General features: G+C 44.9%; 1 protein-coding gene across 1 annotated transcript in view; it reads right to left on the bottom strand.

Moving 5' to 3' along the window:
* Positions 1–909: 909 nt before the first annotated feature.
* LOC140190226 (forkhead box protein O3-like) overlaps positions 910–19,355 on the bottom strand; it is a 237,423-nt gene continuing 218,977 nt past the window's right edge. Inside the window, exon 2 of the mRNA XM_072246780.1 lies at positions 910–8,514. Within this exon, the coding sequence (XP_072102881.1) occupies positions 7,099–8,514 (1,416 nt within the window). The 3' untranslated portion in view covers positions 910–7,098. The remainder of the gene's footprint in view (positions 8,515–19,355) is intronic.

Raw genomic sequence — 19,355 nt, forward strand, 5'->3', positions numbered from 1 at the left:
TTGAGGTTTATAAGAATATGAGAGGCATATCTTTTTCTGAGTGCTGAAATGTCTAATACCAGAGGGCATGCATTGAAGGTGACGGGGGGTAGGTTCAGGAGGCTCATGAGAGTTAAGTATTTTACTCAGAAAGTGGTGGATGCCTGGAATGTGCTGCCTGGTATGTTGGCAGGGGCAAATACATTAGAGGCTTTCAAGAGACATTTGGATAGGCACATGAAGATGGAGGAGTATGGACATTGTGTAAATTGGAGGGATTAATTTTTGGGAGATTCTGGGTTTTTGATTTGCTTTTTAGCTGCTTTGGCACAACATTGTGGGCCGAATGGCCTGTTTCTGTGCTGTACTCTTCTATGTTCTATGATTACGCCAGGATTAAAATCGGGGGTTGCTAGGCAGCACAACTCAAAGGTCCGGACGCGCCTATTGTGGTAAACCATATATATGTTGTAACTGGGTTAACTGTCTGGACACGCCCCTCTGCTGACTGCCCCTGTGGCTCCTCCCACAGGTTCCTGTATAAAGGTGTTTCGCCTTGCCCCTCCCCCTCAGTCCGGGGGCAGACACTCACCATGGGGGTCGTATTGTACAGCGAATAAAAGCCTTTCAGTATTTTATCTAACCTCAGTCTTTTGGAGTTATTGAAGGAGTTTCAATTTTATTTCAATTCTATTCCACGCTGTAACTCAATCAAAAAAAAGTTAGTTTGGTTAGTGCATCTTGGACCCAATAATGGACACAATGGCTGTGATTACCTACCGTTCTCCAGTGAGAATGGGGAACAGCACGAAAACGAATCTCTTTCATTGTCTTTCGATAATATTCCGGGGGAAAAAAATCAACTGATTAACCTGGAATTTCTTTTGGTTCTCTCAAAAATTTCAAAGGAAACAATGCAGAAACTGGTGGTCAGGGACTCCTTTGTCATACAATATTATTTTGTATTTGAAAAATAAAAAGAAATTATAATCTTAATCACATCAACGTCCAAAGAATACATGGTGAAGTTACAGTACAGGACCTGTATGTACACTTAAGAATGGGCTTCTTCAATTTTTAATTCTCCATACACTTTACATTAAAAAGTTAATATTACATACACAACTTATATAACTATCACTTATGGCACTTTCCAGAGAAAGTTTCAGGTATTTGGGCAGTTGACGACAGGCAAAGCACGTTTGCACGTTGTCCCCTGACTCCATTCTCTATCACAAAACATGCCAGCCAGCGTCAAAATCCCAAGAGAAATTCTCACAAAATAATGCCCCAATCACTACATAAATTAAAGTTCCAGGCTGTAGTTTCACCTCTGAACACCTACATTACCAAGCTCGTCATTTCCCTCAATAAAATAAATACATTTGTTTTAACCAAAACAGCGTACAATAATGATAAATGCAAAAGCAGTAAGAATATGAAGCATTTTAAAACTCCCTGTCTATGAAAGAAAACAACTTTACAAAGTTATATCAAGAGTAGTCAAGCAGCAGTGGTAGGCTACTGAATGAAAAGGATTGTTTCAGTCAAAGTCTTCCGAAGAGATTCGCATTCTCAAATTCCAACCGTTTATCGGTCCACAGTCAAAGAAAATTCCTTCTCACCCAACATCCTTTCACTTATCACATTTCACCTCTGCTTGATCTAGACCCCAGTAATACATGTGTGTATTAAAATGCCTTCAGTTGTTATAAACAAAGTTATTAAAAAATAATCACAAGAGATTCTGCAGATGTTGGAAATCCAGACCAACACACACAAGCTACTGGAGGAGGTACAGGAGCCTGAAGACCCAAACTCTATGATTCATGAATGACTTCCTCCCCTCTGCCCTTAGATTTTTGAACAGTATGAACACACCCTCTTTATTTTTATTTTGCATCATTTGACTATTTTTGTAAGTTGAATATTTTTATGTCTTTGCACTGCGCTGCTGCCCAGAACAATGAATTTTATGTCACACGTCAGTGATAGTAAATTGGATTCTGATTGTGATTTGGACCTAGGTTTGACTGATTTGAGAGCCGAGCCAAATTGGAAGGTACTGGCCTGATTGAGGCCATGGAGGCTGGCCCCGAGGGTGAGTTTTGGACAATTTAAGTGACAGACTAGGTTGAATTGGTTGGGGTCGGAGGTGAGAGATGGGCTGGTTGGGTTCGCTGCCCCGCGGGCTTTGCTCATCTCTGTGCTGGACTGAGTCCATCTGAATTGGCTTCTATGGCTTCTGGAATCAGCTGGCCCTGATGCCCGATGTTATGAACTTCAGCTCTGAATGCTGTTTGTACAATTGTTTCTCTGCACATTGGATGTTTGGTGGCCTTCTTTTGTTTATTGAGTTTCTTTGTTTCATGGCTGCCTGTAAGCAGACAAATCTCATGGTAATGAATGTACTTTGAACTTTGAAATGAATTCTCATGAAAGATCATAGACCTAAACCTTCCCCCTCACCTGGCCTCACCGATCTCCTGCCAAATTGTCCTCCTTCCCCTCTTCCCACTTTCTTATTCTGGCTTCTTCCCCCCCCCCCCCCACTTCTTTTCCAGTCCCAGTAAAGGGTCTTGGCCCAACGTTTTATTCCTTTCCATAGATACTGTCTGACCTGCTTTGTTCCTCCAGCGTTTTGTGTGTGTGTTGTCGTCCATTAAAAATAAAATTAAGCTTTGGTGACTTTAATGCAACTGTGGTTGAAAAATGCAAAACTGAGTAAGAAACTATTCTGAACACAGACCAAACTAACTTCTGGTTTCTTGGTAGGACTTGCAGCATTGGGTGGTTGGATAAATTAATATTTATCATTAGAAAATAATGCACTGATTTCTAATTTGACAAATCTCATTTCCCCTTGTGTTGAAAGTCAATATATACACTCTGTAGCCACTTTATTTTATATTTGTTTTATTGAGATACAGCGTAGAATAGGCTCTTCTATTCCTTTGAGCCACGCTGTCCCCTTAATGGTAGGCTAATCACATGACAATTGTCTTTGGACTCTGGGAGAAAACCAGAGCATCTGGTGGAAACCCATGCGGTCATGGGGAGAATTACAGGCAGTGGCAGGAATTGAACCCAGGTTGCCTGCACTCTGAAACATTGTGCTAACAACTTGCTACGCTGCTGTGTGCATGTACTTCTGCTGGCTAATGAAAATATCTAGGGGACTGGGGGACCTGAGTTATCAGGAAAGATTGAATAGGTTAGAAATTTATTCCTTAGGATGTAGAAGATTGATATAGGCATTCAGCATTATGAGGGGTATAGATAGGGGCAATGCAAGCAGGTATTTTCCACTGAGGTGAGACTACAACCAGAGGTCATGGGTTAAAGGTGGAAGGTGAAATGTTTAAAGGGAACATGAGGGGAAATTTTTTCACTCAGATGGTGGTGAGAGTGTGGAATGAGCTGCCAGAATAAGTGGTGAATGTGATTTTGATTTCAACATTTAAGATAAGTTTAGATAGGTACATCACTGGGAGGGGTGTGGAGGTCTATAATCCAAGTGTGGGTCGATGGGTCTTGGCAGATTAAATGGTTTGGCGTGGACTAGATGGGCCAAATGGCCTGTTTCTATGACTCTATGACTATCGAATCAGCCAATCATGTGGCATCAACTCAATGTATAAAAGCATGCAGACAGGGTCAAGAGGTTCAGCTGCTGTTCAAACTAAATACCAAAATGGGGATGAAATGTAATCTAAATGACTTTGACCGTGGAATGGCTGTTGATGCCAGACGGGGTGGTTTGAGGATCTCAGAAACAGTTCACCTGCTGGGATTTTCATACACGACAGTCTCTAGAGTTTACAGAGAATGGTGCAAAAAGCCAAAAAACATCCAGAAAGAGACAGTTCTGTGGGGGAAAATGGCTTGTTGATGAAAGAAGTAAGAGAAAAATAGGCAGACTGGTTCAGGCTAACAGGAAGGTGACAGAAACTCAAATAACCACGCGTTAGAACTGTGGTGTGCAGAAAACCATCTCTGAACACACAACACGTCAAACCTTGAAGTAAATAGGCTATATTAGTGCAAGACTATGTACATAGTACATCTCAGTGGCCACTTTTTTAGGTACCTAATTATAAAGTGGCCACTGAGTACATATGGCTGGTCCAATTTGCACACTGCTTCACAAGAATGTTTCCTGGCTTGGGGAGCATGCCTTATGAGAACAGGTTGAGTGAACTTGGCCTTTTCTCCTTGGAGTGACGGAGGATGAGGGGTGACCTGATAGAGGTGTATAAGATGATGAGAGGCATTGATCGTGTGGATAGTCAGAGGCTTTTTCCCAGGGCTGAAATGGCTAACATGAGAGGGTACAGTTTTAAGGTGCTCGGAAGTAGGTACAGAGGGGATGTCAAGGGTAAGTCTTTTCACATAGAAAGTGGTGAGTGCGTGGAATGGGCTGCTGGCAACGGTGGTGGAGGCAGATACGATAGGGACTTTTAAGGGACTCTTGGATGGGTACATGGAGCCTAGAAAAATAGAGGGCCATGGGTAACCCTAAGTAAGTTCTAAAGTAAGTACACGTTCAGCACAGCATTGTGGGCTGAAGGGCCTGTATTGTGCAGTAGGTTTTTGATGTTTTTGTGTTTCATCTCAAAACGGTGGGCAAACGTACCTTGTTAACGAGAGAGGTCAGAGGAGAATGGCTAGACGGGTTCAAGCTGACAGAAAGGCGACAGAAACTCGAATAACCACGCGTTACAACAGTGGTGAGCAGAAGAGCATCTCTGAATGCACAGCACGTTGAACCTTGAATTGGGGGGGCCACGGCAACACAAGAGCACATTGAGTTCCACTCCCGCACCTAATAAAGTGGCTCCTGAGTGTATTGTGACAGTTTTTGAGCACTAACTACACAAAAGGACAGAAGGAATTGGTAAGATTCTAATATACGATAGAGAGAGCTTCAGTCGTGGTGGGGGCAGTAGAAATCTAGTAACACCGGACAACAAAGATTTTGCTTCCTGAATACTTTTGGGTGTATCTGACAGATTTTGGGCTGCTGATCATGAAAATCACCATGAAATTTCCCTACCACACACCATTTTGTTTGGAATCGCCTATATTTGTTACTTCAGTTCATAATTCATGTCAGTGACGAGCATGGTGAAAGGTTTCACCAGGATATTGCAGTCATGGAGAAATGGTATCAGGGTAACTGGAATCCATCAATGCCGGCTAATTATTGTTGGACATTTAAGCAAGAAGCCTCAGACACTGAGTAGAAATAAAAATCACCAACAAAACATTTTTAGCTTTGAACTGTTGCAAAGCATTAGCACCATAATGCAATTAAATGCATTATCTTCAACAAAAGTTAATTTCTTGTTTCTCCAAATTCCTACATGATACAAGTAATCCGAAATTAAATTTGTGTTCAGCTTCAAGCGGTTTATCATAACCAAAAAAAAAATTCTGAAGAAGCAACACTTCTGAAAAAAATTTGTTGTCCAGTGTAATCTTTTAAGAGTGAACAGACTTAATTTCTGACACAGGGTACAGAGCAAGAAGCCTAGCTCCCTCTACATCACACCAATTCAGCTCTTATTTAGAAAGTTGAGGATTATGTTCTGAAAGACTTCTCCAGATATAGAGCTATGAAGTCATAACATATTTTTTTACTCTCTGGAGACATTAGATTAAGGCATAAACACGAGAAAGTCTGCAGACGCTAGAAATCCAGAGTAACACACACAAAATGCTGGAGGAACTCAGCAGGTTGGGCAGCGTCTATGGAAATGAATAAACAGTCAACACTTCAGGCCGAGACCCTTCTTCAGGACTGGAAAGGAAGGGGGAAGACACTAGAATAAAAAAATGGCGGGGGTGGGGGGGGGAGGGAAAGGAGGCTAGCTAGAAGGTGATAGGTAGGTAGGAAAGGTAAAGGGCTGGAGAGGAAGGAATTTGATAGGAGAGGAGTGCGGACCATCAGAGAAAGGGAAGGAGGGGGTGACCAGGGGGAGGTGATAGGCAGGTGAGAAGAGATAACAGGTCAGAGTAGGGAATTCCTTCTCTTCTTCTGAAGGAAAAGGGAGGAAAAATATTTTTTACCAGAAGGTGAAATCAATGTTCATGCCATCAGGTTGGAGTCTACACAGACTGAATATAAGATGTTGCTCCTTCATCCTGAGAGTGGCCTCATCTTGGCTCAAGAGTTTTCAACTATCACCTGCCCTTCACCCCACCTTTTCTTTCTGGCATCTTACCCCTTCCTCCTCAGTCCTGTAGAAGGGTCTTGGCCCAAAACGTCGGCTGTGTATTCATTTCCATAGATGTTGCCTGACCTGCTGAGTTCCTCCAGCATTTTGTGTATCTTGCTTTGGGTTAAGGCCTTAATTTCAGGGACTATTTCCATGAGCTGCATTTACTTTAGATTGTCGATGCGCTCTGGTAGAACACCCAAATTGGTGTGAACTTTTCATTAATTCCATTATGGTTATTCTATTATTGATTTATTGAGTATGCCCATATTAAATTGAATGTCAGGGTTGTATATGGTGATATGTATGTACTTTGATAATCATTTTTTAAAATTGAGATACAGCGTGGGGTGGGCCTTCCACTCTTCGAGCCACCCCGCCCAGCAATCTCCCAACTTAATCCTAGCCTAATCACAGGACAATTTACAATGACCAATTCACCTACCAAACGGTACGCCTTTGGACTGTGGGAGGAAACCAGAGCACCCGGAGAAAACCCACGCGGGCACGGGGAGATCGTACAAACTTCTTACAGGCAGCGGTGGGAATTGAACCTGCGTCACCTGTACTGTAAAGCGGGGTGCTAACCACAATGCTACCGCACTTTGAACTTTGAACTTTAGAACCACACTAACTAAATCACTTGTGCTGAGAGCTTCAGGGAGCCTTGTATTTTAATGCCCTGTTTCTAAGAGTGAGTATTACTTCCCTTCCGTTGCTGAAGGAGACATCATTGCCCCTTTTTCTAACATATTACTAAGCGTATCCCCCCACTAGAGGATATCATTTTTTTGTTTTCGAACCTGTCACACAAGAAACCACCTGTTAATCTGGTCTGTCTTGGAGGTTTTAGTGGAAACAATTTTCATCACACAACACTAAATACTGCAACAGTGCTTCACCCTGGCACCCAGCTCTGATTCGTGGTCTGTGGTGCCGTAGGGAGGGTGGCCATGTTGATGCCAATGCTTTGGGTTGGCATGGCACAATCAAAGTTGAAGTCAAGCTCTTCATTGTCCATGAATTCGTTGAGAATGATGGATTCCACATCGCACTCCAAGCTGCCGTGGAACATGTCTAGGTCAAGGTCGGTGGGGAACTTATCCTGACTCGTGGCAGCTGGGTGAGCTCCTCCCTGGCACGGCGCCAGCCTGGTGTCCGCGGCTTCCATTTGCATCCCGTGACTGGCAAGGGAGTGGAGCTGGCTTTGGAGGTGGTGCGAAACAGAGCTGATGTTACCCGCGTCAGAGTGCATGCGCATAAGGCTGGCGGGATTGGATAAGGCACCGTTACTGACAGCAGGGGTCTGCTGCGCAGGCGACGAGTGGTGAAACGGGTCGCCGTTCATTAACCTGGGCGACTGCGCATTGAACGGCGACAACGCCGGGTCACTGCACATCACCATTTGTCTCTGGCTCTGCGACGTCACCGCTGTACTGGCCTGAGGCATCAGGGGATCCGACTGGGTCATCAGGACCTCCTTGTGCCGCAGCGACTCGGGCGTCAAAAGGTCTTGCAGCATGCGGTTGCCATAGTGGTTGATGGTTGAGAACGTGACTTGCTTGTTCTCCTGGATAGTCTGCATGGGCGAGTGTCTCAGCATGGAGACGGGCGGCTGGCTGTACATAGTGGCATTGTAGGTGCCAGCCTGGCTCCCGAGGGCCGAGCACTTGGATCCATAGGAAAAGCTGGAGCTCCTCTGCCGGAGGCACGTGGAAGGAATGTGCTGCGTTGGGCTCAGGGTGTAGCCGTCCTGCAACTCCTCCAGGAGGTTCTCTGTCAGCGCCTCGTTCAGGTTGATGGTGCCGGCCATGTCGGCCAGCCGCGGGAGTTCCACGGAGCACCGCGAGCTGACGGACGGCGACAAGGTGCTGGAAGGACTGGGGTAGAGCAACGGGGAGGACGGGTTCTCGTCGTCGTCTTCCAGCTCGTCCATTTCGGAATTGGCCATGATGGGCGATAAGCGGCCACTCAGGGTGCTTGCTGCCGAGTTTGTGCGAGACCTGAAGTCGGTCCACACGTCGAATTCATCGCTGGCGTGCGAGCTGGGGCTGCCAGACCATTTTGTGTGCTGTGAAGAAGGACTGTCTTCGTTACCCTCTTGTGTTGTCTGGAGGGTGGCTTTCTTCTTGTTTGCCCCTCTCTTGCTCTTTAGGAACTTACTGTTGTTGTCCATGGAGACCGCCCTTCTCCTCGGAGACTTCCCGGTCTTCCCTCCATCAGGGTTCAGCATCCACCACGAGCTCTTGCCCGTCCCTTCGTTCTGCACGCGGATGAATCGGCTGTGAAGCGAGAGGTTGTGCCGGATTGAGTTCTGTGAAGACAGAAAGACAGATGGAGAATGAGACCAAGAGGGAATAATGTACACACAGTACAGCAAGATAAACAGTGCAACTATCCGATAGTGATGCAGCCAATCGTGGAGGTAGGATGGGTTACTGACCACTAAGCATTTAAAATTGTTGGGTCTAATAGTTGGTAAAATTAACCGCATGATCAGTTATATCTTCTGTCTTCCACCATTAATTTTTCATGAACTTGATTCTCCTTCCTTGCCTACGTGCACGCGCGTGTGCACACATACACACGCTCACACACACTCGCACATGCTCACACACGCATAGACACTCACTCACACACATTCACACTCACACACGCTCACAGACTTACTCACTCCCACTCACACACACATTCACACTCACACACACACTCACACTCACTCACACCAACACACAATTACACTATGCACACTCACACTCACACACACACACATGCACACACATGGCAATCTTTGTCACACTGATTGTCCCACACCTCTCTCCGTGGTGTCAAGCCTTCTCAACTCTCTAAGCAATGTGCCCTCTAATGTGTGCGCATGTGTGTGTGCACTCATTTTTGTGCTACTAGCGCACAAAGGAATTTAAACTGCGCAAAAAAGGTTGTCACCTTCTGCCTCATTGGCATGTTAAGTATATTTCACAATTGTACTCAATCACATTTCCTTTCCTGGTTTGCTGCTCCAGACAGTGTTGACAACGTGGAACTTGCGATGACTTGTCTGTAGATTTTGGAGCTGGGCTGAGAAGTGGCAGATGGAGTCCAATTCGGAAAAGTGCAAAATGATTCACTTTGGAAGGTCGAGCTTGAAGGCCGAGGACAGAGTGAGTGGCAGGATTCTTAGCCCCAGCTCACATGCCAGAGGGATCTTCCTCATCCACAGATCCCTCAAATTTGCTAGGGTCGTTACAAAGATGTATAGTGTACTGGACTTCACTAGTTGGGGACTGAGTTCAAGAGCTACGATGACAACTCCAAAAGACTCAAATGCCACTAATATATCACCCTCTACCTCCACCCCTAGCAAGCTGTTCCATGCTCCCATCACCATCTGTGTGAACAACTTACCTCCGATATCCCCCAATACTTTCCTCCAATCACCTTAAAATTATGCCCCCTGGCATTAGTCATTTCCACCCTGAGGAAAAAGTCTCTGGCTGTCCGCTTTATCCCTGCCTTTTACCATCATCATCATCAGGTGCCGTGCCCAGTTTGAGCTTTGACTGCCATGGCCCACACACTCCTGTTTCGGATCAAGTGGATCAATTCAGTGGTATTCATTTCCAGTACATCTCTATAAAATCATCTCTCACCCTCTTTGCTCCAAATAGGAAAGCCCCAGCTCACCCAACCGATCCTCAGAAACTACCCAATGTAATCAGAATCACTATCAGGTTTAGAATCACCAGCATCTTGTACATCTCTTTGGGCAGTGGGGTGGAGATACGTCTCTACCAAAGGAGGTGTAAGGTGCTCCTTCCCACCGCTAGCCTACAGGTCACCCTTGGGCGAGGTGTAGCACCTGCTTCCCCCGATCGGGACCACATGAAGATGGTGGATGGTTGTACGAGCAGCCGGTGCATATCACGTCCTGGTTATGCAACCAATAACATCAGGAGGACAATCTCTGAAGAATATTGATAATGGCTAGGGTCACCGGTCTTGTAAAGACACTGCCCAGAAGAAGGCAATGGCAAACCACTTCTGTAGAAAAATTTGCCAACAATAATTATGGTAATGGAAAGATCATGATTGCCTAGGTCAAACAACACGGCCCATAATGAATGAACGAACTTGGTATACAAGTCAAGTTTTTCACTGCACATGTGACTAGTGGGTATTTGAAAAAGGGTAAGAAATTTAAAATGGACACTCCTGTTAAAATTGACCATAATGATGATGACACCTATAGACAATAGACAATAGGTGCAGGAATAGGCCATTCGGCCCTTTGAGCCAGCACCGCCATTCACTGTGATCATGGCTGATCATCCACAATCAGTATCCAGTTCCTGACCTCTATCAAGTCACCTCTCATCCGCCTTCGCTCCAAAGAGAAAAGCCCTAGCTCGCTCAACCTATCCTCATAAGACACACTCTCTAATCCTGTTAAATCTCCTCTGCACTCTCTCCAAAGCTCTCTTACTTACTACCCATTACGCCGCTGGTGTTTAGGGCAGCAATGAAGGTCCTCCATCTCTGTCTGTCTTTGGCCACTCAGATGTAGAAGGATTCTTCATTGCTGTTTCCCTAACAATGTTGTTTGACCAGTCAAGGTTGTTAGCCCTGAGTTGAACCCCTGAACCTGGAGGACTGGTGGACCACTCTTAGTCTGGCCTCTACTCTTTGACCTGTTTGGCATGGGTGAACCTACCAAGAGCCAAAGCATAAAGCCCTGACCCCAGACAATATAGCTCTCTGGGTCATTGAGGCACACAAGCCTCCAAACCCTACGATGAGGTTGTGGTCCTCTTGGAGGCTAAAGCTTTCAATCCTTCCTATAATGAAGTGATCAGAGCTGAACACATTATTTCATTTGTCATTAAAACAAAGTGAACCAGTGGCTTGCAAATTAACGACATTCCCATAAGCCGCAGCTAAATAAAGAATTGCAGAGGTAAATAGTGGGAATAAAGACCGTGTAATGCCAAAGGTTGATGCAACCACGTAGGAGGAAGCTCCCGTTGAGCATCTGGGTTGATTGGCCTGCTGTTGTGCTGTACATTTGATGCAATGATGTGCTGTTAAATAATCGTTGTCAGAATCATTTCACCTCAGAGTACTTTAATAAGCTGTGCGCCTGTGAACACTTAAGAACTGTATAGTGCAGACCCCAGGCGTGGCCAGTTAGCAACAATAATACCAAGGAGGTTAAATCTGCCAAACCATTTTCATTATTTTCCCTTCAGTCCTGATCTTTTTAATTCACTTGTGTTTGTCGATCTTACAGGGCTTCTTGGCGTACCAGCTGCCATGGTAGGAGGCTTGAACAAACACAGCGCTTGTACAACACGGTGCTTTATGTGGAAAGAGGCGTTAGCACCAGTTTTATTCATTTGTTGAGATACAGGCCCTTCCAGTCCTTTGAACTGCGCCACCCAGCAACCCCTGATTTAATCCTAGCCTAATCACGGGACAATTTACAATGACCAATCAGCCTACTAACCGGGTCCTCTTTTAACCTGCTAACCAGTACGTCTTCGAGTTGTGCCACCCAGCAATCCCCTGATTTAACACTAACCTAATCACGGTACAACTTACAATGACCAATTAGCCTACCAACCGTTACATCTGTGAGGAAACCAGAGTACCAGGAGGAAACCCACACACTCCACAGGGAAAACTCCTCACAGGCAGCGTTGGGAATTGAACCCGGGTTGCTGGTACTGTAAAGCGTTGTGCTAACCATTACGCTACCGTGTCAAATGCTGATAAATTGAAGAAGGTCCCCTCCTTCTGCCTTCAAATGCCCCTGTTTTTCAGTGTGCTCCAGAGTGGGAAATGAGCTGAGTTAGGACTAATGAGACGGCTGTTTCTTTTGGAGAACCTGGGCTGTCGTCATGGCTCCCCGGTAACTATGAATTCCCACAAGAAAACAAACCTCAGGGTGGTATGTTGTGACGTATATGTACTTTGATAATAAATTCACTTTGAACTTTGAACTTTGTGACTCTGAAACCACCCAAAGTGGTGACTGATAAAAATTTATTTATCTACTTATTGAGATACAGCTTGGAACAGACCCTTCAAGCTGTGCTGCCCAGCAATCCCCAAGATTTAATCCTAGTCTAATCACAGGACAATTTACAATGACCAATTAACCTGCCACCCGGTACGTCTTTTGACTGTGGGAGGAAACCGGCGCACCCGGAGGAAACACACGAGGTCATGGAGAAAAACCAAGTGGTCACTGAGTGTAAGTTCATGGTCGCCTGCTGCTGTAGCCCATTTTCTTCAAGGTTCAACGTGTTGTGCATTCAGAGATGCTCTTCTGCGCACCACTGTTGTAACGTGTGGTTGTTTGAGTTACTGTCAGCTTGAAATAGTCTGACCATTCCCCTCTGACTGCTCTCATTAGCAAGGTGCTTCTGCCCACAGAACTGCCACTCACTGGATTTATTTTTGTTTTTTCACACCATTCTTGAAACTCTAGAGACTGTCGTACGTGAAAATCCCCGGAGATCGGCAGTTCCTGAGATACTCAAGCCACCCCGTCTGGCACCAACAATCATTCCACGGTCAAAATCACTCAGATGACAGTCTGGTCTGAACAACAACTGAACCTCGTGACCATGTCTGCATGCTTTTCAGGATTGAGTTGCCGCCATTTGATTGGCTGATTCTCATTAAGGAGCAGGTGTACAGGTGTACAGGTGTACAGCTGATCACTGAGTGTATGTTGAACGGTTCGTCAGATTCTCGCTATTGACTCTCCTGTGGCCATTTGGCCCTTTAGCTGCTGGAAATCGTCACGGTGATCTATGAAATTATGCACTCCTCTGGTGTTACGTAAGTCCTTTATTCCATGCACCATTTGTCTCTATCTTGTCCGTAATCTGGCACTTTACCAAAAGTTGTATCACAAACAGCTAAAGTTAATCTACGTTCCTAACTAGTTTCCGTTCATGATTAATTTTGCCTTCATGCATAGAGAAAGACTATTAGCTTATTCACTGTAAGTTTAGATCCATAAATTGCATTTGATGAATGTCAAGGGCCTACACAAAGCCATCTTGGCGATAATCACTCACATAAAAACAACAACCTTCTAGTCAGTATTTTTATTTTCTCGCAAGAACTCCAGCCCCTGCTAAGTTCCTGGTTGTCTAAGCCTGTGCGTCTCTTTGGGGAGGTGGTTTCCAGTCTGTGGTTTGTGACCTTTGTTCTAGTCTCCATTGGCAGTAAAGTTTATTTACTGTGAGTGGTAATTCTGCTAAACCCAGCCCTGTTGTGCAGTCTATGACGAGAATAGAGAGAAGGGAGATCGGAGAAAGGTGGTCAGGAATTCCTGAGCAATTGGGGCATTGAGAAGCCAGGGGGACAGAGTCAAACATTAGAGTAAAAGGCTCTTTGGCCCTCCGGGTGGAACTTTTTACCAATCATCACTCATCCACAGGGGTGTCCTTTTAGAACAGAGATGAGGAGGAATGTCTTTAGCCAGAGGGTGGTGAATCTGTGGAATTCTTTGCCACAGGCAGCTGCGGAGGCCAAGTCATGGGGTATATTTAAGGCAGAGGTTGATAGATCCTTGACTGGTCAGGGCATGAAGGGATACGGGGAGAAGGCGGGAGATTGGGGCTGAGAGGGAAATGGATCGGCCGTGATGAAATGTTGGAATAGACTCGATGGGCCAAATGGCCTACTTCTGCTCCTCTATCTTAAGGTCTTATGATCCAATTGGCCGGCCGGTGGTGTAGTGGTATCCACACCGGACTTTGAGGCGGGTGGACTCAGGTTCAAGTCCGGCCAGCTCCTTACACGCTTTCTATCCGTGCCGGGCTGAGCGTCGAGCTAGCAAGTCGGCCTCGTAAAAAAACAGACAAATGCTAAAGGAATGGCAAGGTTTCTGCCCGATGCACCACAAGGTGCAGAAAGGAACAACAAAAAACTCTTCCAATTGTGTCTGTCTCCTTCTCTGACTTTCCAATTTATCCATCTTTCCAAATCCATCTTAAACATAGCAATTATATCTGACTCCATCACTTCCTCTGGCAAAGTATTCCAGATTTCAGAGGTTCCAAGGAATCCTTGGTGGCTATCCCTTCCCACAAGATATTCAACTCAATTCACGATTCACGATGGTTTACTGTCATTTCTAATACACAAGTGTAAAGGAAAACAAATTCATTGTTCCTCCAGATCCGATGCAGCATTAAAAAAACACAATAAGATAAAGAACACAATAATAAATAAACACAATAAATATAAATACATAAAATAGCTCATGTACTGTACATAGATTGATGGTCAGGTTTTTCCTTCTCCTAACTCCGATCTCAAAACTCCGCTGTCTTGCGGCTATGCCCACTCATAGGGGAGGCGTCGGGAGTAAGCCCTGAGGGAAAAATCTGGAACTGGAGTCCCTAAAGCAGTCCTACGTTGAGTTCAACGCTGACCGGCGACTCCTGTGACGCTGCTGGTGCCAAACTGTATTGGTCTTGGCCGTTCCTTTGGGTTCATCAAATGCTTGGAGAGGGGGAGCTTGCTACATGAGCGACAGCTTGCTCCCTATATCGTACTGTCCTGGCTTGTGTATTTAGACAGCTGGGACTCAACATCCATGATCGACTCTGAGCGACAGAGGCCTCATCAAATTGATTGTATGTCCATATAGTGACACTTGGCACAGGAGTGTCTGTACATAAGGTGTCTCTGACAGGAAATGATAAAGTAGGGGTGGTTGAGATTGTGGAGGGGTGGGTTAGTGGGTGGAGGTGTTGATCAGCCTTACTGCTTGGGGAAAGTCAGTCTTCTCTAGTCTGGTGTGGATGTTATGTAGCCTCCTCCCTCGTGGGACTGGGACAAACAATATACCACCAGGTTCCAGGACAGTTATTACCCCTCAATCATCAAGCTCTTGAACCAGAGGAGATAACTTCACTCACCCTAACACTGAACTCTTCCCACAATGGCTCCATTTTCAAGGAGTCTTCATCTGATGCTCTCAATATTTATATTCTCTTTCTTTTTCTATTTGCACAATTCCTCCAGCATTGTGTGTGTGTTGCTAAGGATTTCCAGCATCTGCAGAATCTCTTATGTCTCTGAGTCATCCACCTTATCCTCAGCCCTTGTGATTTTTGGGTGGCCCCGTAGCATTGTGGTTAGCACAGTGCTTTACACTACCAGGACCCGGTTCCAACTCCCCCCACTGCCTATACGGAGTTTGTACGTTCTCCCGTGATCGAGTGGGCTTCCTCTGGGTGCTCCGGTTTCCTCCCACAGTCCAAAGACGTACCGGTTGGTGGGTTAATTGTTCAATGTAAATTGTCCCGTGTTAGGATAGGGTAAATCGGGATCGCTGGGCTGCGTGGCTCGAAGGGCTTATTTCGCACTGTATCTCAATAAATCAACATTTAAAAAAAATAGGCACAGGTGAAAACAATTTGGCCCCAACTCAGTAATGGCATTTAATACAATCATGCTTATACAGCCAGACTTCCAACACGATTGCCCACTCGCCCAGAGAACAATCTCCAACTCCTGAACTTGAATCGTTTATCATCACTCCCCTATACAACATAAAATTTGTTGTTTTGCGGCAGCTGTGCAAGGCATAAAGTGAAAAGGTAAATAAATAGAACAAAAATAAAGGAGTAATGACTTGGCTTCAACTCCTTCCTGTGGGAGAGAACGCGACAGGTTAACTGATCTCTGAGAGAATAAAGTTCACTTTGTCTCAATCTTGCGCCTTATCCTGAGACTGATCTTAAGATTGAAGGCATTTATTTATCCCTGTCTCTTGCAGCGACATCGGAACTGGAAGAAGATATGGCAACTCTCAGTCCTCTGTATCCTGCAGTCTACAGCAACATGCTCGGTGCCTCAGCACAGCCCAGACTAAGGAGCCTCTAAAGCCATTTCCTCTGCACTCGTCCCATTGACAACCTTTTCCTGAGCAGCAAGAGAACACATCAAAAGCATTCGCGGCCCTCCAAAGAAGCAAAGAATATTTTTGCTTTCTAAAAGCCACTCACAAAAAAAATCTACCTTAATTGATTATAAATTTTTAAAATATGTTACGGAAAGTTAAAATCATCAAAAGCTGAAAATCTGAAACGGAAATGCAAAGTGGCGAATATCTTCATCAGGTCAGGTAGTATCTGTGAAGAGAGATGAAGAGTTCATGTTTCAAGTCGATGACCTTTCAGATGCCGTCTGACCTGCTGAACCTTTCCAGCATTTCCTGCTTTTATTGGGATTGGATGCTATGTTGAAGTTGTATAATATATTGGCGAGGCCTAGTTTTGAGTATTGTGTGCAGTTTTGGTCACCTAGCTACAGGAAAGATGTAAACAAGGTTGAAAGAGTGCAGAGAAAATTTATAAGACTGTTGCCTGGACTGGAGGACCTGAGTTATAAGGAAGGATTGAATAGGTTATGACTTTATTCCTTGAAGTGTAGAAGATTGGCAGCAGATTTGATAGAGGTATACAAAATCATGAGGTGTATAGATAGCGTAAATGCAAGCAGGCTTTTCCCACTGAGTTGGGTGGGACTACAACTAGAGGTTATAGGTCAAGGCTGAAAGGTGAAAAGCTTAAGGGGAACATGAGGGGAAACCTCTTCTCTCAGGGGGTGGTGAGAGTGTGGAACAAGCTACCAGCACAAGTGGTGCATGTGAGCTCGATTTCAACGTTTAAGAGAAGTTTGGATAGGCCCATGGATGGTCAGGGTAAGGACCGCTATGGTCTGGGTGCAGGTCGCTGGGACGAGGCAGCTTACCTGCTTCGGCGTGGACTAGATGGGCCTGTATCTGTGCTGTACTTTTCCATGACTCTATCAGTCTACTTGAAACACTTGAAATAGCAGTAAAACAATCTCTTTAACAGTTAGGCAAATAAAGCTTAGCAAACTATTCCAGAAGTAAATTGTCTTTTATTGCTATTCCTTGAAGGAAGAATTACATTCATACATCACCCTTTAGTTCCCCCAAAGAACTTTAGAAGCAATTGAATAGCAGATCGGTGTTAATGAGAGTGGAAAGGTTGAGCAGCTTCGAGTTCATGGGGGCCAGCATCTCAGAGAATCTATCCTGGGCCCAAATCATTGATGCAATCATGAAGCAAGAATGTCAGAAGCTCCACCTTTTTAGAAGTTTATTATTATTATTATTATTATTTCAGAGGACCTGTCCTGGGCCCAGTACATAAGTACAATTATGAAGAAAGCATGGTAGTACCTCTATTTCAATATTCGGCATGACATCAAAAACCTTGGCAAACTTCTACAGATGTGTGGTGGAGAGCATACGGACTGGCTGCATCATGGCCTGGTAGGGAAACACCAAAGTCCTTGAATGGAAAATCCTAAAAAAAGTAGTGGATAGGGCCCAGTCCATCACAGGTAAAGCCCTGCCCAACACTGAGCATATCTTCATACAACACTGTCGCAAGAAAGGAGTATCCTTCATCAGAGACCTCTACCACCCACGTCCTGCTCTCTTCTCGCTGATGCCATCAGGAGGAAGGTACAGGAGCCTCAGGACTCACACCAACATCTTCAGGAACAGTTACTACCCTTCAACCATCAGATTCTTGAACCAAAGGGAATAACTACACTCTACTTCACTTCCCCTATCATTGAAATGTTCCCACAAACAATGGACTCATTTCCAAGGACTCTTCATCTCCTATTCTCAATATTTATTGCTTACTTATTTAATATTATTATTTCTTCTTTTTGTATTTGCACAATTTATTGTCTTCTGTCCTCTGACTGAATACCCTAGTTGGGTGGTCTTTCATTGATTTTGTGATGGTCATTATTTTGTAGATTTATTGAGTATGCCCACAAGAAAATGAATCTCAGGGTTGTACTTGGTGACACGTATGGACTTTGATAATAACATTTATTCTGAACTTTAAGTTTGAGGAGATTAGGGTGCCACAGTGACATGCTGTAATTGCAGCAATTTGCATTAGCTGTTGTCAGGTCGGGGTCGATTCCCGTTGCAGCCCGTAAAGAAGTTTGAGCGCTTTCCCCGTGAAGGCGTGGCGTTTCCTCCAGGTGCTCCAGTTTCCTCCCACATTCCAAAAGGTGCACGGTTAGGGTTAGGGAATTGCGGGCTGGAAACCTGTCGGAACTTGTGGGCTGCCCAGCACGATCCTCGCTGTTTCGATTTGACGCAAACAACGCGGTACGTTTCAATGTGCGTGTGACAGATGAAGCTAATAAAAATCTCTTTGAGATTCTGCATACCGTCAGGGACTTCACCAAGTTCCGAATGGAATTCAGACTTGAACTCCGGAGTCCAAAACCCTCCGAGCTGTAGCAGTTACTGTGGTCCTCTCTCATTACCACCATCGGGGAGGATGTGAAAGACCCACACTCAATGACAACCTGCAATGATCAATTAACCTACTAACCGGTAGGTCCTTGCACTATGGGAGGAAACTGGAGCACCCAGAGGAAACCCACACAGTTACAGGGGGATCACACAAAGTCCTTACAGATGACATTGGAATGGAACCCTAAACTTCGACGACCCAAGCTGTAATCGTGCCACACTGAATGCTTGGCTACCGTTATTTCCCTTGTTTGCACTGTTCTTTAATTTTCATAAATTACAGCAAATTTTACATCTTTGCACTGTCCTGCTGCCGCGAAACGCAAAGTGACACGCCTCGCAAGTCGGCGATAATAAATCTGACTCTGATTCTGAAATGGTGCCAATTTCTGCTCAAGTCCTTTGATCTATTATTAGATACCTGCCAGGTGATCTACTTCAATGAAGTAGCTTGCCAGGACATTCAATCTCGTCTACTCTTCTTTACAAGGCTGACATGTGATCTTTGACATCCATTTGATGGATATCACAAAGATCTTATGTCAGCAAAGCGATCATATCCTTTTCCTAGAAGGCTGGGGACTCTTCTTCTGTATTACAGTTGGGCGGGAGCATTAATCGCAGTGAGTTCAAGTTGATTTTACTTTGGAAGATATTTATTTATTGAGATACAGCGTGGAATAGGTCCCGATTTCCACTCCATATCTTCACCCTGCCACCCGCTTCACTGAACAGGGGAAAGAAAATAAGGATTGGGATGTTAAGTTGCAACTTTAAACACTGGTCAGGCTGCACTTGGGGACTTGTCT

The sequence above is a fragment of the Mobula birostris genome, chromosome 29 (genome assembly GCF_030028105.1).
Source record: "Mobula birostris isolate sMobBir1 chromosome 29, sMobBir1.hap1, whole genome shotgun sequence".
Lineage (NCBI taxonomy): Eukaryota > Metazoa > Chordata > Chondrichthyes > Myliobatiformes > Myliobatidae > Mobula > Mobula birostris.